We start from the raw sequence: 20,002 nt of genomic DNA, 5'->3' as shown, positions 1-20,002 counted from the left end.
TTAGGTTAGCTATAAGTCTCAAGTTTTTATGTTGGCTATATTACATAGGTGTCTTGTTGGCTCAGTGGCACAATTTTGCAGATAACCTGAGCTCTGTGCTCCAAGAATGTTGTAGTTGCATCTTGATTGCCATTGGCCCCTTTGTGGGTGGAGTTAACACCTCAGGCTGGCTGACTATAAGGATAAATTTTGATCACTGTGTATGAGTCACTCTGCAGGGGCTGCCCTTGAGGGAGAGTTGTTCTCAGCAGGGTGCTTGCTGGCGTCCCCTTTCAGTGTGCCACTTATGTGACTAGTTGGACTGAGCTCTGGTGTGTTCTGAAGATCACCACTGGTTGTGTTGGCTCTGGGTTTGTTTAGGCAAGACTCAGGTAAAGGTTGATTTCATACATTGTGTTTAACTGGCCTTGGGTTACCTGTCTGGAGCTACATAGCTTTACAGTGTTTGTGGCTGCATCTACTTGGCCTTGGTGTGTGTAGGAAGGGCCAATCTGTGTCCGATAGTCAGTTTCCTCCAGCTTAAATGTGTGAACAGTTCTATAAAAGGTCCTAGGAGCCCTGAGGTCAGTCTCCTCCTGTCAGCTACTCTTCCGCCCCCTGAGGTTGCCTGTTCTTCCTCCAGAGCCTTCTGAAGGAAGACTGTAGAGTGGGCTGTGGCTGGTCTCAATGCACAGACACTTCCGCAGTTCATGATCTTGGTAGGGCAGGATGACCAGGGTAGAGAGAAAGGGCTAGTGGATCTCCTCCTAGAGCACTGCACAGTTAAGCATTCAATGAAGGGAAAATGACTCCTACTCCAGAGCCAAACCACTCAGTCTCTGCCAGAGTCTCTAGCTCCCACAGGAGCCATATGTTCAGGTTGGCTCAGCCAGGCATTTTCTCTGTAAGAGCAAGCTCAGCAAGGCAGAGCCACCCTGACTAGGGAGGACAGATTTTTACAAATCTCCAGTTGAGGGTGGTGCTGGCCAATCCTGCAGGAGGAGGTCAACCACTTTGTTCCGGTCCCAGACAATAGCCTTTGAGGGACACACACTCTAAATGCCCCAGCTCCAAGCAGCAGATGCTTCCCCCTGTATAAGTGAGCTCAGCAGGGAATGGCCACTGGGACTTGGGAGGAAAGATCCAAAGAATCTCCTGTGTGGGTTGGTGCTGACAAGCCTGGGCGAGGAAAGCAGGTACTTCTTCCCCTTCCCAGGACAGCAAGGGCTGAGCTCATAGGGGAGGTAGAAGTTGCACACCCCACAGTGTAGCCATGCAACCCTGATTCCCAGACAAAAGTCTTTCTGGGTGATACTCTGGTAAAGTCCCAGCTCTGTGCAGTACTCTGATCACTTTGCATGACTTAATGCACAGGACAGGTCCACAGAGTGGAAGGATAGGGAAGTGATTCAACAAGTTGGAGCGGGGCGCTGACTGTGTCCTCAAAGTGGGCATGAATGGTCCTATTTCTAAAGTTACACAGTTCAATCACTGCCCGCGTCTTTGCCAAGAGATTCTTCAGGAAAAGTGCCCCAAATGCCCCTGCTTAGTACAGCCAACAGGCATTTTTGCAGGACCTGAGCATGGCAGAGTGGTGTTGCCAGCAGTTAGAGGACCAGGAAGTGTGCTCCACAGGCTGGTGTTGTAGCAATAGGAACGCTCAATCCTGGGAAGGTGGTATCTGGGTCTCTAGCAGACCCTCTTCTCTCCCCGGCAGCTGAATCTCCACTTATTTTCACCACCTGTTTCTATGTGGGCTGCTATTCCTGGTTTTGTGGCTCTGGATTATTGAGACTCCATGTTTCTGGGGAGAGGGAGTTTAGCAGCCAAAACATCTTTCTGGCTTCTTAGCCACTGCACATAGGTGTGGGGGCTAGCCCTTTCCATGTTTCTGTCCTTCTTATCAGCCTCTAGTGGCTTCTTCTGTAAATCCTTTGTTATAATATTTCATTTCAGCCAGCTTCCAGTTGGCTATTCAGGTTGATGGCTCTATAATTTATCTGTAAATCCTGTTTGGGGCCAGGAGCAGGTGACTGTGGCTTCCATCTACTCTGTAGCGATCTTTGACTCTCAAAAATATTTAAATTTATTTCAGTTGAAGAGAAATTGAAAAAAAATCTTGCTCATTGCTAACATTTCAAACAGTACAGACAACTTTAACCAGTTAACTGCCACTATATTTTTAATTTAATTTAAAAAAAGGTCCACTGCTTGCATCTATAGATGCTTATGGTGTACAAATGGTTAAACTGAAATAAATGAAAATTTTCCCTACAACCCTCAACTGCTGTGGTTAGAGATAACCACTGATGATAACATCTTAGATCTTTTCAGAAATTTTCTATGCACATATATGTGCACTTTTTTTTTCACTTAGCCATTTATTTTAGTTAACTTTTCATTTCAACACACAAAGTGTTACTTTAATGACACTCTATCATATGGCTGTAGCATTATTTATTCAGTTACCTATTGGATATTTCTAGAGTTTTTTAAAAAGTCTGTTATAAACATTTATCTTCAATTACCTCTGCATACTTATCCCATACTGATAGGGTATATTTCTAGCTGGAGCATTCTGCGTAAAGTATATAACATTTTTATAGGTTTTTACTCAATTGCTATCCCCAAAGTGGACTTTAAATCAACACACACAAAAGTTAGCATCTAAACAGGCTATTCACCCTTTAAGACTCACATTGAACTCCAAGATGTGAGTAATTTCTGTTTTGTGGGCATAAAATGGAAATTTGCCACAAATAAAAGATGAAAATTTTATTCTACATAAATGTTTTACTCCTGGGCAAGACTTAGCATTGCTCACTTATATTTTCAAGTCAAAAACACATTACTTGTGTGTATTTTTCCATGGATTAAAAAAATGTACTAATGTTCAAAATAATGTATTTAACCAAAGATTTGTTCTGGACATTAACTCATGCTATTTTTTCCACTTGGGAAAACCACCTTACTTCAACCCTGCATGTTGATGTCTTACCTGCCCTTCATGGTTTAATTTAAATGGTACCTTCTCCATTTAAGTCATGTTTCCTTCCTCAGAATTCCCAGCACTCCTATTTAACTGTTTTATACTTCACATTTTACATAATAAGTCCCTTATAAATGGTAGCTATTATTATCATTAGGTACTGAATATTTTCAGTTCTATAAATGTTCTGATTCTCTCTTGTTGTGCTTGCCTGCTCCAATGGATTGGTTTAGCTTAAACTGCATATTCAGTATTGTGATACTACATTTATTTTCTTTTAAAATAAATGAGCCTGGATTTACTTTTTACTAGCAACTGAATAAAATCATATTTTTATCCTTAAGTTTTAGATTTTCTAGCACAGCTAAGTGTCTCTTTGGAATTCAGCTGATAAACACATTAACTTTAAAACCAAGAGGTAACTTTGAAACATACTGGTGAGAGTAGCATGGATGTTATCATATTAATGGCCTTTGGAGGCAAGCTGGCATAGTTTACATGTCAACGAACCTATTTATAGAGCTGACTCCTTCTTTTAATGTCAACTGTAACGTTACACTTATTTTAGCCCCTGGATCTCGAATATCAGCCTTCCTAGTTGTAGAGTTCTCTCTTATTTGATATCAGAGAGCCCAATGGAGCCTTCCGAAGCACCCAGTCAGATTAGCAAAGATAACTTTTTAGAAGTTCCTAATTTATCTGATTCTCTTTCTGAAGATGAAGAAGTTCAAGCTACTTTGAAACCTGGTTTCTCCCCTCAGCCTAGGAGACGAGGTTCTGACTCCTCTGAAGATATGTATCTGGACACTCCGTCTTCAGGTACAAGAAGAGTTTCATTTGCTGACACCTTTGGGTTCAATCTTGTATCTGTCAAAGAATTTGATTGCTGGGATTTACCGAATGTTTCAACCAATTTCAACCTAACAAAGGACATTTTCCACCAGGAAGAATATGTTTTATCTCCACTGTTTGACTTGCCTTCTCCGAAAGATCTTATGCAACAACTTCAAGTCCAGAAAGCGATATTGGAGTCAGCGGAGTATCTTCCCGGGTCTGCAAGTATAAAGGGCATTATTCGAGTTTTAAATATTTCTTTTGAGAAGTCAGTATATGTGAGAATGTCCTTAGATGACTGGAAGACACATTTTGACATTTTAGCAGAATATGTGCCAAATTCATGTGATGGAGAGACTGACCAGTTCTCCTTTAAGATTTCATTGGTTCCCCATTATCAAAAAGATGGCAGTAAAGTCGAGTTTTGTATACGTTATGAAACTTCTGTTGGTACATTTTGGTCAAATAATAATGGCACAAATTATGTGTTGGTTTATCAAAAGAAAGAACAAGAGCCAAAGCCTGTGAAACCTAAGGAAGAAGTTCCCAACAAACAAATAAAAGGCTGCTTAAAAGTGAAACCAAGGTGAGAATATATCTTACATTCTTTACTCTTTAAAATCTTAAAGTCTTTATGTCATTATCTCATGGGCTGTTAAGGGATTGCCATTCTGTTTAAAAATATACTGCTTGTTATGTATGAAACAATGCTGTTAGGCCTTAACAAGGTCAATGCTATTTAGATAATAGCACTGTATTATCTCTCCTGCTAATACAAGAAAAAATAGGGTATAATTTAATAGTTGGAAGGGGGAATGCAATGTGTGTATCGCTTGCCTAATGAGATATAAATTCCTTCAGTTGAAACTATGGGATCCAGATTCTTAACATATGAAACTATTTGTCATTTAAAATCTATTTATTTTCAGCAGTTTTGAAATGCCTTTGTTTTACTTCAAAACATTTCTGATCAATATAAAAGTGTGTTGTAATGTACCTAGTGCTCAGAAATTTTTAGCCTTCCCCTAAAAGCTGCAACACATTTTTGTTTGGAGTGATACATTTTAAGTTAAATCATGAAAGCTATGATTTTCTTAGTGAACTAAGAGCAACACATAAACATGTGAATGATGTATGAATTAGACATAAAACATCATAATATAATTATAATCAAATGTAACATGGAACACAGGTAGTCTAAGTTAATAAAAGTAAATGGAGCAGAATTAAAATAAAAACAACTAGAAATATAAATATTCAGCTTTATAGATTAGAGATTGGGGCTGTGACTTCCTCATTAGTAACCTTGCTCTCCTATTAATATGCAAAAAAGAAAACTAGCATTCAGATCTCTTTATTGTAGAGTTGGGTAATTTCCATGACTCTGGGTCAGTAGTAAAACATCGAGGAGGAGATAGATCTCTTCCGCTGCGCAGTGTCCCACTGGGAAAGTCCACACTGCTCCCCCAGCCACAGGCAAATGTTTGATTGTCTCCTGGGTTGTCCAAAGATCAAATAAATGCGACAGAAATAGTATAATATGATGAAAAGGGGACCGCAACTCTAAAAAAAATTAAATAAAAACCTAAGATATGATGTGGGACATGTTTAACATCTTTGTGCTTTCAAGTTCTGATCTAAATGTGTAATTCTAATGCATTAATGAACTAAATATAAAATAGATGGAAGCGATTAACCATATAAAATATTTCTATTTTCCTTATCCTTTAAAGTCATTTGAAAGTTTAACTTACTCAACTTTGTGAATTATGCCAACTTTCTTAGTCTAAAGAAAACTTTCTCAGACTTTAACTGATGCTGTTAAGAGAGAAATCATAATCTCTACATGTGCTGAAATAATAATTTAGATGTTTATGAAATTACTCAGCAACATGTTAGCTATGTAGAAAAAAGTAAGCTCAACACTATTTAACAAACTAATTTTTTAAAAAAATATATTTCATTGATTTTTTACAGAGAGGAAGGGAGAGAGATAGTTAGAAACATCGATGGGAGAGAAACATCGATCAGCCGCCTCCTGCACATCTCCCACTGGGGATGTGCCCGCAACCCAGGCACATGTCCTTGACCGGAATCGAACCCAGGACCCCTCAGTCCGCAGGCTGACGCTCTATCCACTGAGCCAAACCGGTTTCGGCAACAAACTAATTTTTATACATAAACATTTATGTGTTAAATACCTTCAAATGAGATTGTCACCATGATATTTATTAAATGTGCTACAACTTGCTCAATAGAGGAAAGCAGATTTTAGAAAAGGCACATCCTTATTATCAAAGAGCTCATCAGAAAAGCAATGTTTGACTTAGGATTTTTGTGCACGTTAAAGATAGAGTTTCAAAATGACAAGAAATACATGCTAAACTATGGTATATAGAAGGGATTTCTTTGATAAACCAAACTTTCATCTGCTATCAAGAACAAATGGGCACCTGATAGGCCTAATCTACCCCAGTCACTATATTATTGGAACTTCAAGTGTAAGATATGTACAACTAGATACAGGGTGGGGCAAAAGTAAGTTTACAGTTGTTTGTATGGAAAATAATAAAATAATTAATAAATAATAACATAAGAATAAACTCTGTGTTTCGTGTACTCACAACTGGAAACCTGCTTTTTTGCCCCACCTTGTATATATATCCATACACACGTTTGTATTCAGAACAGTAACCATTGGATTCATAGGGGACACCATTCAAGTTTTTATTTATTTATCTATTTATCTTTATTGTTGAAAGTATTACAGATGTCTCCCTTTTTCCCCATTGACTCCCTCCCACCAACCACCAGGCCAACATTGCTTTGGGGGAAAACCTGAGAAGAGCAAAACCATAAAATAGCCTGAAGGCTTGTAAACTTTCCTAATGATTTATAAAAATGGGGGGAAAAAATCTCTCTCCTTCAAAACTACAAATACATTGAATGCATGTCTATAACTAACTTAGAAACCACCAACATCAACATCATTCCCGCCACGTTTTGAAGAGAAGCACTTGCCTCTGGAGGAGGCCTTCTGTGCTGTTTCAGTCCAACATGAGTGTTTACACCTGGTACATGACACTCACGAGGAAGTGTACGCAGGAAATCCTGACAGGTCCTTAGAAGAGAATGTCCCATTACAGAATGTTTATACAGCTTTTCCATGATATAACTGATATGCAATGGTGTTTCAAATATTCCCAAAACTCACACAAGAGAGCATTACTAAATTTTTTAATGAATATTACAAATGGATTTCATTGTGAAGAATTTGGTTAGAGAAAAATACCACGCTGTATTGATGCTATTTTACAAAATGTGTATTTGGTTAAATTAAAAATGAACTAATACTTATTTAATAAATAATTATAGCCTCTAAAATATCCTCCTCCCCTAAAAAGGTTACAGAATCTAAATGGGCCTTTTTAAAACAAAAACATTCCCACACTTTCCATGTAGCTTACTTTGGAGGTCACTTGCTTCTGAAGATAGAGAAGGGAAATGTATGTGAATTTTAGCTTCAGACATTCAAGTAGATTAACAACAGTGTACGATATATGTCAGAGTTAAGATGAATATAAAGTTGTCCTAGAGAGTAATATCTCACTTGAATTCCTGTTAATACCAAGGTTAATTTGCTATCAGGGCCTTGGAGATTGTATCTTCTGAGAATGTCAACAATCCCTCCTAACACGTTCAGAATGAACTGTGGGGACGTGTTTAGTGAGGTAGGATTTCAGTAAAGTCGATCACCCTAGGCAGTAAGTTCTTTCTACAGAGATTTTAATTTTTTTTTCAGATCAGACATTGCCTATTTTCTTTGATGTAGTTATCTATTTTCTTTGATGCTTGTTAATCTATCCACTTTGGACAAAAAGAAACATATGAGGGAGCAGAAAGCAGAGTTTGTAACTCATATGCATGTGACTGAGAGCTGACCAAAGGCAATTAACTGCACCAATAAGTCATGCCTCGTGAGATACAGGGTAAGTGTCATCAAATATGTGGCACTCAAGTATGTGCTGATAAACTAAGCAGATTTCTGATCTACATCTCATAGGCTTTATTCCAAAGAAATAAGTGATATTGATATAATTTGCATTAAATGTATATAGATAAATAGGCTAAAAGTAGCATACAGAAGCAGTATAATAACCTCAAAGTTAAAATTATGGACTTCAGACTGGCTGGTGTGACTCAGAGGTTGAGCATCGACCCATAAACCAGGAGCTTATGGTTTGATCCCTAGTCAGGGCACATGGCTGGATTTCGGGCTCAATTCTTAGGAGGGGATGTGTAGGAGGAGCCCCTCGATGATTCTCTCTCATCATTGATGTTTTTATCTCTCTCTCTTCCTCTCTTCTTTCCTCTCTCTGAAATCAATAAAAGCATATTTTTTAAAAATTATGGGCTTCCCAGTAAATCATATCTGGATTTGAGTCCAAGCTTTATCACATGCTAGCCTTGTGACCTTGCGCAAGTTAAACTTCATTTCCTCATCTGTTAATTAGGAACAATATAATAATATCTCAGAGGGGTTTTTGAGATGCATGAAATCTTATTTATAAACTTTTGACACAGTGTCTGGCACATAGTAAGCTATCAGTAAATATGAACTGCTGAAAAAAGAAAGGGCTCAATCTAGCTTTAATTAGATCTGAAAAATCCCAGAAGGGCTCAACCTGCCCATAAGGTCCTCTCCTCTTTCCTTTCAGGGTTCCTAAATTTTCAGCTGTCGAGAGCCATTTCTTTGCCTCTTGCAAGATTTCAATAAATAAGCAAAACTATTTGAATTGCAAATTTTATGAGATGTGTGTCAGTATATCTAGAACATCTTGAAGTTGGAAGAGATCTTAAGGATTATTAATATTTCCATATTTAATAGATAAAAGGATGGAGGACCAGATCAGAAAGGTTAAGAAGCCATTAATTTTGCCTTTAAAAAGACATGTGCAGTATTAATCCCAGTAAATGTATACTGACTAGCTATGTGACCATGGGCATAGTACTTAATTTCTCAGAGCCTCAGTTTACTCATATGTAAATGGGGTAATGATGCCTGATGTTGCGATGATTAAATTAAAGTAAAATGAGATTGTATTTTTAACGTTTTCAGTACAGTTTGGGGCATATACAGAATAGTCACCAAAAGCCAACTATCATCTTATTCAGCTAATTTCCTGATTCTTGGACCTGCATTACTTCGCAGACAGCACAGCCACCCTTGTTCAGGTTCCAAAACTCATTTCACACGTGTTTGGGTGTCAGGTACTTTGTTGTTAGGCATCAGTATCCGCGTAAGAAGCATGGCGGAAAATATGATCCTGTGAAAACAAGGAGAGGCCCCTAGGGAAAGGCCTCACAGGGAATGAAAGCAGAGAGTTGGAGAGAGAGAATACCCAAACCAAGCTCAGATTCTTTGGGTACACAATGGAAGCCATGGATAAAAGATGAAATAAGAACCATTTATTGTACATTTAGAGTTTTCTAGAATGTGTGATCTGTAACTGATCTTGTGCATTGGGTAAGAGCGTTACTTTTTCAACATCTTTTTTTTTTCCCTTCCGCCAGCTGCTCTATGTATGTTCCCAATAATTGGGTACATAGACTAACTTCATCTGGTTTGTATTTTAGTAAGTGAAACCAATTTATTATTTTAAATAAAGAAACTGCATAATATAGGTGTTGGGTGGTATTTATAACTTGGCCAGGTGAATGCAAATACGTTTCTGAAAAATTTTAATGCCAAAGAAGAAATTTGATCAGTGGTCAATTTTTTTTAATTGAGGAGTAGAACTGGGTACATTCAAGAATGGGAGAGAAATACTTTCTAAAGCACGATTTTATGATTCCAGAGAGTTTACATTGCAGGGTGGTAAAATCATTAAAAGGAGGCCAAGGAAAGCATTGGAAAATGGGGCATAAGATACGGTCATGTGGCATGTTCTGTCAGTGCCATTGAATTGTGAGACTTCCTTAATTTACACTGGCAGTATCACCTGGGATCCTGGAAATAGTCCAAAGAGGTGTAAATAGCCCCAGGAGGCCTTTCAGGCTTCATGTATTCCATAGCTACCTTGTTTTGAGTCCACACTAATTGTGGAGGGGCCTCTGTGAAGGCCATATAGGAACATAAAACACAGCTGCACAGGCCCCAGCGAGAGGACTGTTTGCAAGCTGCCAGCTGGTTGCAGAAAGGAGCCAAATAGCTCAGTGTTTCCTTGGAGATCGACCAGGGTTTCGTGGCTTTCTGGTTTTTGAAAATTCGTACCAATCAGCCTAGACTTTCCCTGGAGTACGTGTGAACCTTTTCTGAGAGATGAAGGAGAGGGTCTGTTCACTCAAGGTTTCTCTCAAGCTCGAGCTGAAGAGAATCACTATGGATATCATGCCTGACTTGGATCCTCTGGGATCTCTCTAAACCTAACTTTCCACCCAAAGCCCATCTGCAACCGTAGAAAATGGAGGAGGGCTCAAGAACTCTGAGCCAATAAAGCTCCAGCCCTGACCGGTTTGGCTCAGTGGAGAGAGCGTCGGCCTGAGGACTGAAAGGTCCCAGGTTCGATTCCAGCCGAGGGCATGTACCTGGGTTGCGGGCACATCCCCAGTAGGGGGTGTGCAGGAGGCAGCTGATCGATGTTTCTCTCTCATCGATGTTTCTGATTCTCTATCTCTCTCCCTTCCTCTCTGTAAGAAATCAATGAAATATATTCAAATAAATAAATAAATAAATAAAGCTCCAGACCAAAAACAAAACAAAACAAAAAAAAACCAAGGTTGTGAAGTGGGGCACAGTTTTATACCATCTTCCTATTCTGCTAACTGTGACTCCTCCTTGTTCCAAGTTCTTATCCCAGTGCCTCAACAGGAATAATGTAAGGGAAGTGGCCTAAATGACACACACTTGAGGTGGGCCTAATTGCCCTGTGTCCTGTCAAACTTAAAAATCCTCTCTATGATGATACCTCACTTTGAAACTATGCCTAAAAATATAATACACTAGAGGCCCGTTGCACGAAGAGATTAGTGCAATAGTCCTTCCTTCCCCTGGCTGCCAGCACCGGTTTTCCTCTGGGACCCGGGACGCAGGCCATTCGCTCCAGCCGCAGCAGAGAAGGCAAGCCTGGAAGCTTCTCCACACCGGCCGCAGCGGAGAAGGCAAGCCTGGAAGCTTCTTCACGCCGGCCGCAGCGGAGAAGGCAAGCCTGGAAGCTTCTCCACACCGGCCGCAGCGGAGAAGGCAAGCCTCGAGGCTTCTCTGCTCTGACCGCAGTGGAGGAGCCAAGCCTCTTCAGTCTTCAGTCGTCTTCAGTCTTCAGTCTTCGCTCGGGCCAGAGCCTTCAATCTTCGCTCTGTGCCTGCATATGCAAATTAACCACCATCTTTGTTGGGTTAATTTGCATACTCATCCTGATTGGCTGGTGGGCATAGCAGAGTGACACCAATTTGCATGGTTCTCTTTTGTTAGTGTAGATATGGATATACACACACGTGTGTGTGTGTACATATGTATGTGTGTATTTACATGGGTATGTACCCAGACATATATCACACAAACACACACACACATATAATTTCCCCTCTTTAAATGCAGACACCTCTAAGATGTCAGCAATGTCAGGAGCTATCCCTATCTTATACTCAGTTAAGGCTGTTGCCCAAACGGGCTTTGGTGTTGGATTGAGACCATGGATATGGGTAATTCAAGAGCAGAAAGCAGTATGAGGTTTCAGGCAGACTGGAGTACACAGTTATGGTAAGGGCTCTGTAGAAGCCTGAAGACTCCGAGAGTTTGGCGAGTGTGTGTGTGTGTTCATTTGAGGGGAAGGAGGACTCAAATGGAGGCATAATGGAAATAGCACAGGCTTTCAAGTGGGGCAGATTCGGGTTTTTATTCTAACTACTGTTAACTTGGATAAATTATATTTTGTATCCATTTTATTCAGGAGTAAAATAAGGATGATAATTTCTACTTGCCAGAATTACTATAAGAAATATATATATATATATACACACTAGAGGCCCGGTGCACAAAAATTTGTGCACTCAGGAGGGAGGGGGGGTCCCTCAGCCCAGTCTGTGCCCTCTCACAGTCTGGGACCCCTCGGGAGATAACGACCTGCTGGCTTAGGCCTGCTCCCGGGTGGCAGAGGGCAGGCCCAATCCCTAGGTGCAGCCCCTGGTCGGGCTCAGAGCAGGGCCAATTGGGGAGTTGGGGCACCACCCCCTGTCATACACAGAGCAGGGTGATCCGGAAATTGTGATTCCACCCTCAGTCATGCTCAGGGTAGGGCCGATTGGGTGGTTGGGGCACCATCCCCTGTCACACTCAGGCAGGGTCGATGGGGAGGTTGCGGAGCCACCCCCTGTCACGCACAGAGCAGGGCCAATCAGGGGGTTGGAGCATTTCCCCCTGCCACTCACAGAGCAGGGCCCATCAGGGGGGTTGGGGCTCTATACCCTGTCACCCACAGAGCAGGGCCAATAAGGGAGTTGGGGTGCAGCCCGCTGTCACACACAGAGCAGGGCCCATCAGGGGGTTGGGGCGCCGCCCTCTATCACCCACAGAGCAGGGCTGATCAGGGGGTTGGGGTGCCGCCACTCTCACACTCAGGGCAGGGCCAATGGGGAGGTTATGGCTCTACCCTGTCACACACAGAGCAGGGCCGATCAGGGGGTTGTGGCCCCACCTCCTGTCACACACAGAGCCGCAGGGTGATCAGGGGGTTTGGGCGCTGCCCCCTGTCATGCTGATCCCGGTGCTGGGAGGCATATTACCCTTTTACTATATAGGGTAGAGGCCTGGTGCATGGGTGGGTGCCAGCTGGTTTGCCCTGAAGGGTGTCCTGGATCAGGGTGGGGGTCCCCACTGGGGTGCCTGGCCAGCCTGGGTGAGGGGGGATGATGGCTGTTTGCAGCTGGTCACACATCCTTCAGGGTGGGGGTCCCCAATGGGGTGCCTGGCCAGCCTGGGTGAGGGGATGATGGCTGTTTGCAGCTGGTCACACACCCTTCAGGGTGGGGGTCCCCACTGGGGTGCCTGGCCAGTCTGGGTGAGGAGCTGAGGGCTGTTTTCAGGCTGGGGGTGACTGAAGCTCCCAACCGCTCCTTTTTTTCTTTTCTTTTTTTTTATTCGGGGCCAGCTTTAGCTTTGAGGCTTGGCTCCAGCTCTTAGGCCTCCCATGCTGAAAGTAGGTTTCTGGCCTTTGCTTACAATGTTGCAATCCTGCGGCCTGAAGCCCGGCAGGTTTCTGGGGTTTTGTTTAGCTTCTATGTTTGTTACATAGTTGCTTGCAGCTCAGAGACCTGCAGCGGCAGGTGGGGAAGGTTGGAGTCCTCCGTCACTGAAGCAAGCAAGCCTCATGTTAGTTTCAAGCTGCCTGGCTGCCGGCTGCCATCTTGGCTGACAGTTAATTTGCATATCGCCCTGATTAGCCAATGGGAAGGGTAGCAGCAGTCGTACGCCAATTACCATGTTTCTCTTTTAATAGATAGGATACATATATATATACTAGAGGCCCGGTGCACAAAAATTTGTGCACTCGGGGGAAGGGGGGGTCCCTCAGCCTGGCCTGTGCCCTCTCGCAGTCTGGGACCCCTTGGGAGATAATGACCTGCTGGCTTAGGCCTGCTCCCGGGTGGCAGAGGGCAGCCCCAATCCCTAGGTGCAGCCCCTGGTGGGGCTCAGAGCAGGGCTGATTGGGGAGTTGGGGCGCCGCCCCCTGTCATGCACAGAGCAGGGCGGATTGGGAGGTTGCAATGCCACCCTCAGTCACACTCAGGTTAGGGCCGATTGGGGGTTTGGGGCACCGCCCCCTGTCACACTCAAGGCAGGGTCTATGGGGAGGTTACAGCACCAACCCTGTCACACACAGAGCATGGCTAATCAGGGGGTTGGGGCGCTGCCCCCTGTCACTCACAGAGCAGGGCCCATCAAGGGGGTTGGGGCTCCGTACCCTGTCACGCACAGAGCATGGCTAATCAGGGGGTTGGGGCGCTGCCCCCTGTCACTCACAGAGCAGGGCCCATCAAGGGGGTTGGGGCTCCGTACCCTGTCACGCCCAGAGCAGGGCCGATCAGGGGGTTGGGGAGCTCCCCCCTGTCACGCACAGAGCAGGGCCCATCAGGGGGTTGAGGAGCTACCCCCAGTCACACACAGAGCAGGGCCGATGGGGAGGTTATGGCTCTACACCATCACACACAGAGCAGAGCCCGTGGGGGGGGGGGGGGCGGGGTTGGGGCGCCACACCCTGTCACACACAGAGCCGCAGGGTGATCAGGGGGTTGGGGAGCTCCCCCCTATCAGGCACAGAGCAGGGCTGATTAGGGGGTTGGAGTTCCTTCCCCTGTCATGAACAGAGCAGGGCAGATAGGGAGGTTGTGGCCCCGCCCCCTGTCACACACAGAGCCACAGGGCAATCAGGGTGTTTGGGCACTGCCCCCTGTCACACTGATCCCGGTGCCGGGAGGCCTCGCAGCTCTGCTGATCCTGGTGCTGGGAGGCATATTACCCTTTTACTATATAGGATAGAGGCCTGGTGCATGGGTGGGGGCTGGCTGGTTTGCCCTGAAGGGTGTTCTGGATCAGGGTGGGGGTCCCCACTGGGGTGCCTGGCCCGTCTGGGTGAGGGGCTGAGGGCTGTTTTCAGGCTGGCGGGTGACTGAAGCTCCCAACCTCTCCTTTTCTTCTTTCTTTTTTTTTAATTCTGGGCCAGCTTTAGCTCTGAGGCTTGGCTCCAGCTCTTAGGCCTCAGCTGCTGAAAGCAGGTATCTGGTTTGTTTGGGTTCTATAATCGAAACACTGTTTCAACTCCAGCTCTGAGATCCCAGCTGGCTGAAAGCAGATTTCTGGGGTTTTGTTTAGCTTCTATATTTGTAACAACGTTTCAAACTGCAAGCTCAGAGGCTGGCAGCGGCAGGCGGGGAACGTTGGAGTCCTCCGTCACTGAAGCAAGCAAGCCTCATGCTCACTTCAAGCTGCCTGGCTGCCGGCCGCCATCTTGGCTGGCAGTTAATTTGCATATCACCCTGATTAGTCAATGGGAAGGGTAGCGGAGGTATGGCTAATTAACATGTTTCTCTTTTATTAAATAGGATATATATATATATATATATATATATATATATATATACACTAGAGGCCCAGTGCATGAAATTCATGCATTCAAAGGGGGATTCCCTTAGCCTGGCCTGTTCCCTCTTGTAGTTTGGGAGCCCTCGAGGGATGGGGAGCGGGCCTAAGACATCAGTGGGACATCGTCAGTTCTGCCATGGAAGCAGGAGAGGCTTCTGCCACCGCCGTTGCACTCACCAGCCATGAGCCTGGTTTCTGGCTAAGCGGCGCTCCCCTATGGGACCACACTGACCACCAGGGGCAACTCCTGCGTTGAGCATCTGCCCCCTGGTGGTTAGTGCGCATCATACTGACTGATTGTTCTACCATTCGGTCTATTTGCATATTAGCCTTTTATTATATAGTATATATATATATATATATATATATATATATATATATATATATATGTCTCCCATTTGCTGAGAATTTGTAGAGCCTCAAAATAGCATAAGTGATAAATTCTACATTTTAAAATCTTGCGTTGGCAAGTCATATGCCCAAGATTAATGGAGAAATGCTTGTTTCTCTCAATATTATTTCTGCTGCCATGACCCAGGATAATATAAATAGTTTCAAAGTTAGTTATGTTATGGGTTCAATGTTTTTAGTCACTAATCAGAAAAACTAATGTATATATATGGCATTGCTTCTATGGGGGAAAATATTTCCAACTTTTAGCAATTTCTGGATTATAAAAGATTTTGAAACATCACCTCATAAGTTGGACACTAGGTACTTTTAAAAAAAAATTATTGTTTTTATTTTCATTTAAATATCATTTCATGAAAATTTAATTTTTATTTCTTGAATGCTTAAAAATGTTTATATTTACTGATAATTTTTTAAAATATATTTTTATTGATTTCAGAGAGGAAGGGAGAGGTAGAGATAGAAACTTCAATGATGAGAGAGAATCATTGATCGGCTGCCTCCTGCACACTCCTATTGGGGATCATGCCCACAACCAGGGCATGTGCCCTGACTGGGAATTGAACCGTGACCTCCTAGTTCATAGATAAATGCTCAACTGCTGAGCAACACTGACCAGGCTATTTACTGGTGATTTTCATCTCATTTTCTATGAACTAATTGTTCAGATCTTCTTCCAGTTTTTTAAAAATTATCTTTATCATTGAAAATATTGCAGATTTCTCCTTCTTTTCCTCCACTGACTCCCTCCACTTTACCCCAAATGGCCTTCACCATCCTGTTGTCTGAGTCGATAGGTTATGCATATATGCATATAAGTTCTTTGGTTAATCTCTTCCCACCCCACCCCTCTACCCTCCAATATTCCTTCCCCCCACCTCCAATCTGTCAAACAACAAAAAATTCTCTATATCTATGAGTCTGTCTCTGTTCTGCTTGTTTATTTTGTATATAGGTTCAAATGTTAATAGATATGTATTTATTGCCATTTTATTGTTCATATTTTTTATCTTCTTCAAGAAGACCCTTCAGCATTTCATATAATACTGGTTTGGTGGTGATTAATTTTTTAGCTTTTCTTGTCTGGGAAGCTCTTTATATGTCCATTGATTCTATAGAAAATACTGTGAGTTTTAGGCAGCTATTCATATTGTTCTATGTTTTCAATCTTGTCATTTGTTTCTCTGATTTTCATTAGAATTAAATGTTGGAGTCCCTATCATTACACTTTAAAATTTAACAAAATTAGCCCAGCTGGTTTGGCTCAGTGGATAGAGCATAGGCCTGTGGACTGAAGGATCCCAAGTTCAATTCCAGTCAAGGGCACATGCCCGGGGTTGCAAGCTCGATCCCCAGGTGGGGGCATGCAGGAGACAGCCAATCAATGATTCTCTCTCATCATTGATGTTTCTATCTCTCTTTCCTCTCCCTTCCTCTCTGAAATCAATAAAAATGTATTTAAAAAAACACAAAAATAAAATAACATTTAGCAAAATTATATTGTTTCTATCACTGGTTTTTCTTTTTTTTGTCAAGTTACCCAATAACTTTAGTTTTGTTTTTTTCTCTGAGGTCCTAACTAGTAAACTAATAAAAATAGTTTGTAGCATTTTAATTCAGAATTCAGAAAAAAAGAAACTCATTACCAACTGGATTCTCTTAAGCAATTAATTATACTGTTATTTTAAGGACTGTGCTTTGCCAGGACTAATGTAACAAGAGGAAGCCCAATAGGTTAATAGCAGGCTAGCTAAGAAGCTCTCCCTCTTTAGTTGATAGGACTGAGTAATAGAGGTAGTATTCATATTATTACTATACCTCCTCTGGTAGTCAGAGACAGGAAGGATACTTTTTCTTTCTTTCTTTCTTTCTTTTTTTTTTTTTTTTTTTTTTTTACAAAATTAAAGTATTTCAGAAGATTACTTAGTTCATATCTCAATCCTACCTAAAAAGATAGCTGTGTTAGAGTTTCTGAAACCCTCTTAAACATATAAAAATAATTAAAATACTAGTTACACTAATTTCTAGATATCTAATTTTTAAATAAAATTTTACCCAAAAATGTAATTGCATAAGTAAGACATTGAAAATAATTATTGATTAGATTTGTAAAAATCCAATGTAATATAGATCAGCTGAAATTTAAGTTTGTTAGAAGTGCATCCTTTTGTAGAAAGGTTAATACTGTGTCTATAGGCAGAATTCATGTAATATATGTTAAATTTCTTGACATGCTTGTATGTGTGTATAATTTTAACTAAGAGCTATTTTTTCTGGTCAATGAATACGTGCAAATCCACCTGATAATTTATTTAGTAAATTGAACATAGGTAGCAGTATGCATTCAAAACATCTACATTTAATTATCCTTGATGTGTTTCTTTATGTAGAAAAAATACACACATATGTATGCATGAGCTTTACTTAAAATTTGTCTTGTGTATACATATGTGTATGTATTAAATATAATAAAACATTCTTCAGTTAGTTTAGCTTTTCTATTATGTTACACTAGAGGCCCAGTGCACGAATTTGTGCACTGGTGGGGTCCCAAATGGGGTAGGGGAGGGGGCTGGGACGCGATCAGCCCTCTGGGTGGGTTGTGAGATGCCCTTTGCCAGCCCGGGATCTGGATGCATCCTGCTGACATTCACACCAGTTGTCAGGAGCCACCTGGCGGCCGTTTTTTTATTGTTTCTTCCTTGCTGAGAGTTTAGGGAGGGGAATCCAAGTGCTCAAAGCCAACTTCCAGGAGGCTGGTGGCACTGTCAGGATTGTGCTGGCAATGCTGGTCTGTCAGTGCCTGGCCTGTTCTCCAGAGATTGAACCTTCAGGATTACTGAAGGAGTGAGTGGCTGCCGTTGAGCTGGTGGGCCTCCAGAATGGGTCGGTCAGCTGAGTGGCTCTCCTGCTGTGGGAGTGCACTGGCCACCAAGGGGCAGCTCCTGCAACACCTGCCCCCAGTGGTCAGTGCGCATCATAGTGACTGGTTGTTCTGGTTGTTCTGGTCATTCTAGTTGTTCTGTCACTTAGGCTTTTATATATATACTAGAGGCCCGGTGCACAAAAATTTGTGCACTCGGGTGGGAAGGGGGGGTCCCTCAGCCCGGCCTGTGCCCTCTCGCAGTCTGGGACCTCTCGGGAGATAACGACCTGCTGGCTTAGGCCTGCTCCTGGGTGGCAGAGGGCAGGCCCAATCCCTAGGTGCAGCCACTGGTCGGGCTCAGAGCAGGGCTGATTGGGGAGTTGGGGCGCCTTCCCCTGTCATGCACAGAGCAGGGCAGATTGGGAGGTTGTGATGCCATCCTTAGTCACGCTCAGGGTAGGGCCTATTGGGGGGTTGGGGCACCGCCCCGTGTCACACTCAAGGCAGGGTCGATGGGGAGGTTGCGGTGCGACCCCCTGTCACGCACAGAGCAGAGCCAATCAGGGGGGTTGGGGCTCTGTACCCTGTCATGCTCAGAGCAGGGCCAATCAGAGGGTTGGGGCGCTGCCCCCTGTCACACACAGAGCAGGGCCCATCAGCGGGGTTGGGGCTCCGTACCCTGTCACCCACAGAGCAGGGTCAATCAAGGGGTTTGAGGAGCTCCCCCTGTCACTCACAGAGTAGGGCCGATAGAGGAGTTGGGGCACCGCCCCCTGTCACACACAGAGCAGGGCGGATCAGGGGGTTGGGGTGCCACCACTGTCACACTCAGGGCAGGGCAGATGGGGAGGTTATGGCTCTACCCCATCACACACAGAGCAGGGCCCATGGGGGGAGGGGGTTGGGGCGCCGCCCTCTATCACCCACAGAGCAGGGCGGATCAGGTGGTTGGGGCACCACCACTCTCACACTCAGGGCAGGGCCGATGGAGAGGTTATGGCTCTACCCTGTCACACACAGCACAGGGCCTATGGGGGCGGGGGGTGGTGCTGCACCCTGTCACACACAGAGCGGGGCTGATCAGGGGGTTGAGCACCGCACCCTGTCACACACAGAGCCACAGGGCGATCAGGGGGTTGGGGAGCTCCCCCCTCTCAGGCACAGAGCAGGGCTGATCAGGAGGTTGGGGTGCCTTCCCCTGTCAGGAACAAAGCAGGGCAGATAGGGAGGTTGTGGCCGGCCCCCTGTCACACACAGAGCCTCAAGGGGATCAGGGGGTTTGGGCACTGCCCCCTGTCACGCTGATCCTGGTGCCAGGAGGCCTCTTGGCTCCGCTGATCCCGGTGCTGGGAGGCATATTACCCTTTTACTATATAGGATAGAGGCCTGGTTCATGGGTGGGGCTGGCTGGTTTGCCCTGAAGGGTGTCCTGGATCAGGGTGGGGGTCCCCACTGGGGTGCCTGGCCAGCCTGGTTGAGGGGATGATGGCTGCTTGCAGCTGGTCACACACCCTTCAGGGTGGGGGTCCCCACTGGGGTGCCTGGCCAATCTGGGTGAGTGGATGATGGCTGTTTGCAGCTGGTCACACTCCCTTCAGGGTGGGGGTCCCCACTGGGGTGCCTGGCCAGTCTGGGTGAGGGGCTGAGGGCTGTTTTCAGGCCAACTGAAGCTCCCAACTGCTCCTTTTTTTCTTTTTTTCTTTTTTTTATCTGGGCCAGCTTTATCTCTGGCTCCAGCTCTGAGGCTTTTGCTGCTGAAAGAAGGTATCTGATTTGTTTCGGTTCT

The 20,002-nt window shown here is 44.0% G+C and overlaps 1 protein-coding gene across 1 annotated transcript in view; it reads left to right on the top strand.

The window, feature by feature from the left end:
* Window positions 1–3,603: 3,603 nt before the first annotated feature.
* Window positions 3,604–20,002, top strand: part of PPP1R3A (protein phosphatase 1 regulatory subunit 3A) — a gene marked incomplete at both ends in the record, with an annotated part of 49,593 nt that continues 33,194 nt past the window's right edge. Inside the window, one exon of the mRNA XM_081102057.1 lies at window positions 3,604–4,388. Coding sequence (XP_080958183.1) covers window positions 3,604–4,388 — 785 coding nt within the window. The remainder of the gene's footprint in view (window positions 4,389–20,002) is intronic.

This window comes from Myotis nattereri (assembly GCF_964212035.1).
Source record: "Myotis nattereri genome assembly, chromosome: 11".
Lineage (NCBI taxonomy): Eukaryota > Metazoa > Chordata > Mammalia > Chiroptera > Vespertilionidae > Myotis > Myotis nattereri.
The sequence above is the reverse complement of the archived record's forward strand: the minus strand, read 5'-3'. Positions and strand labels throughout refer to the sequence as shown.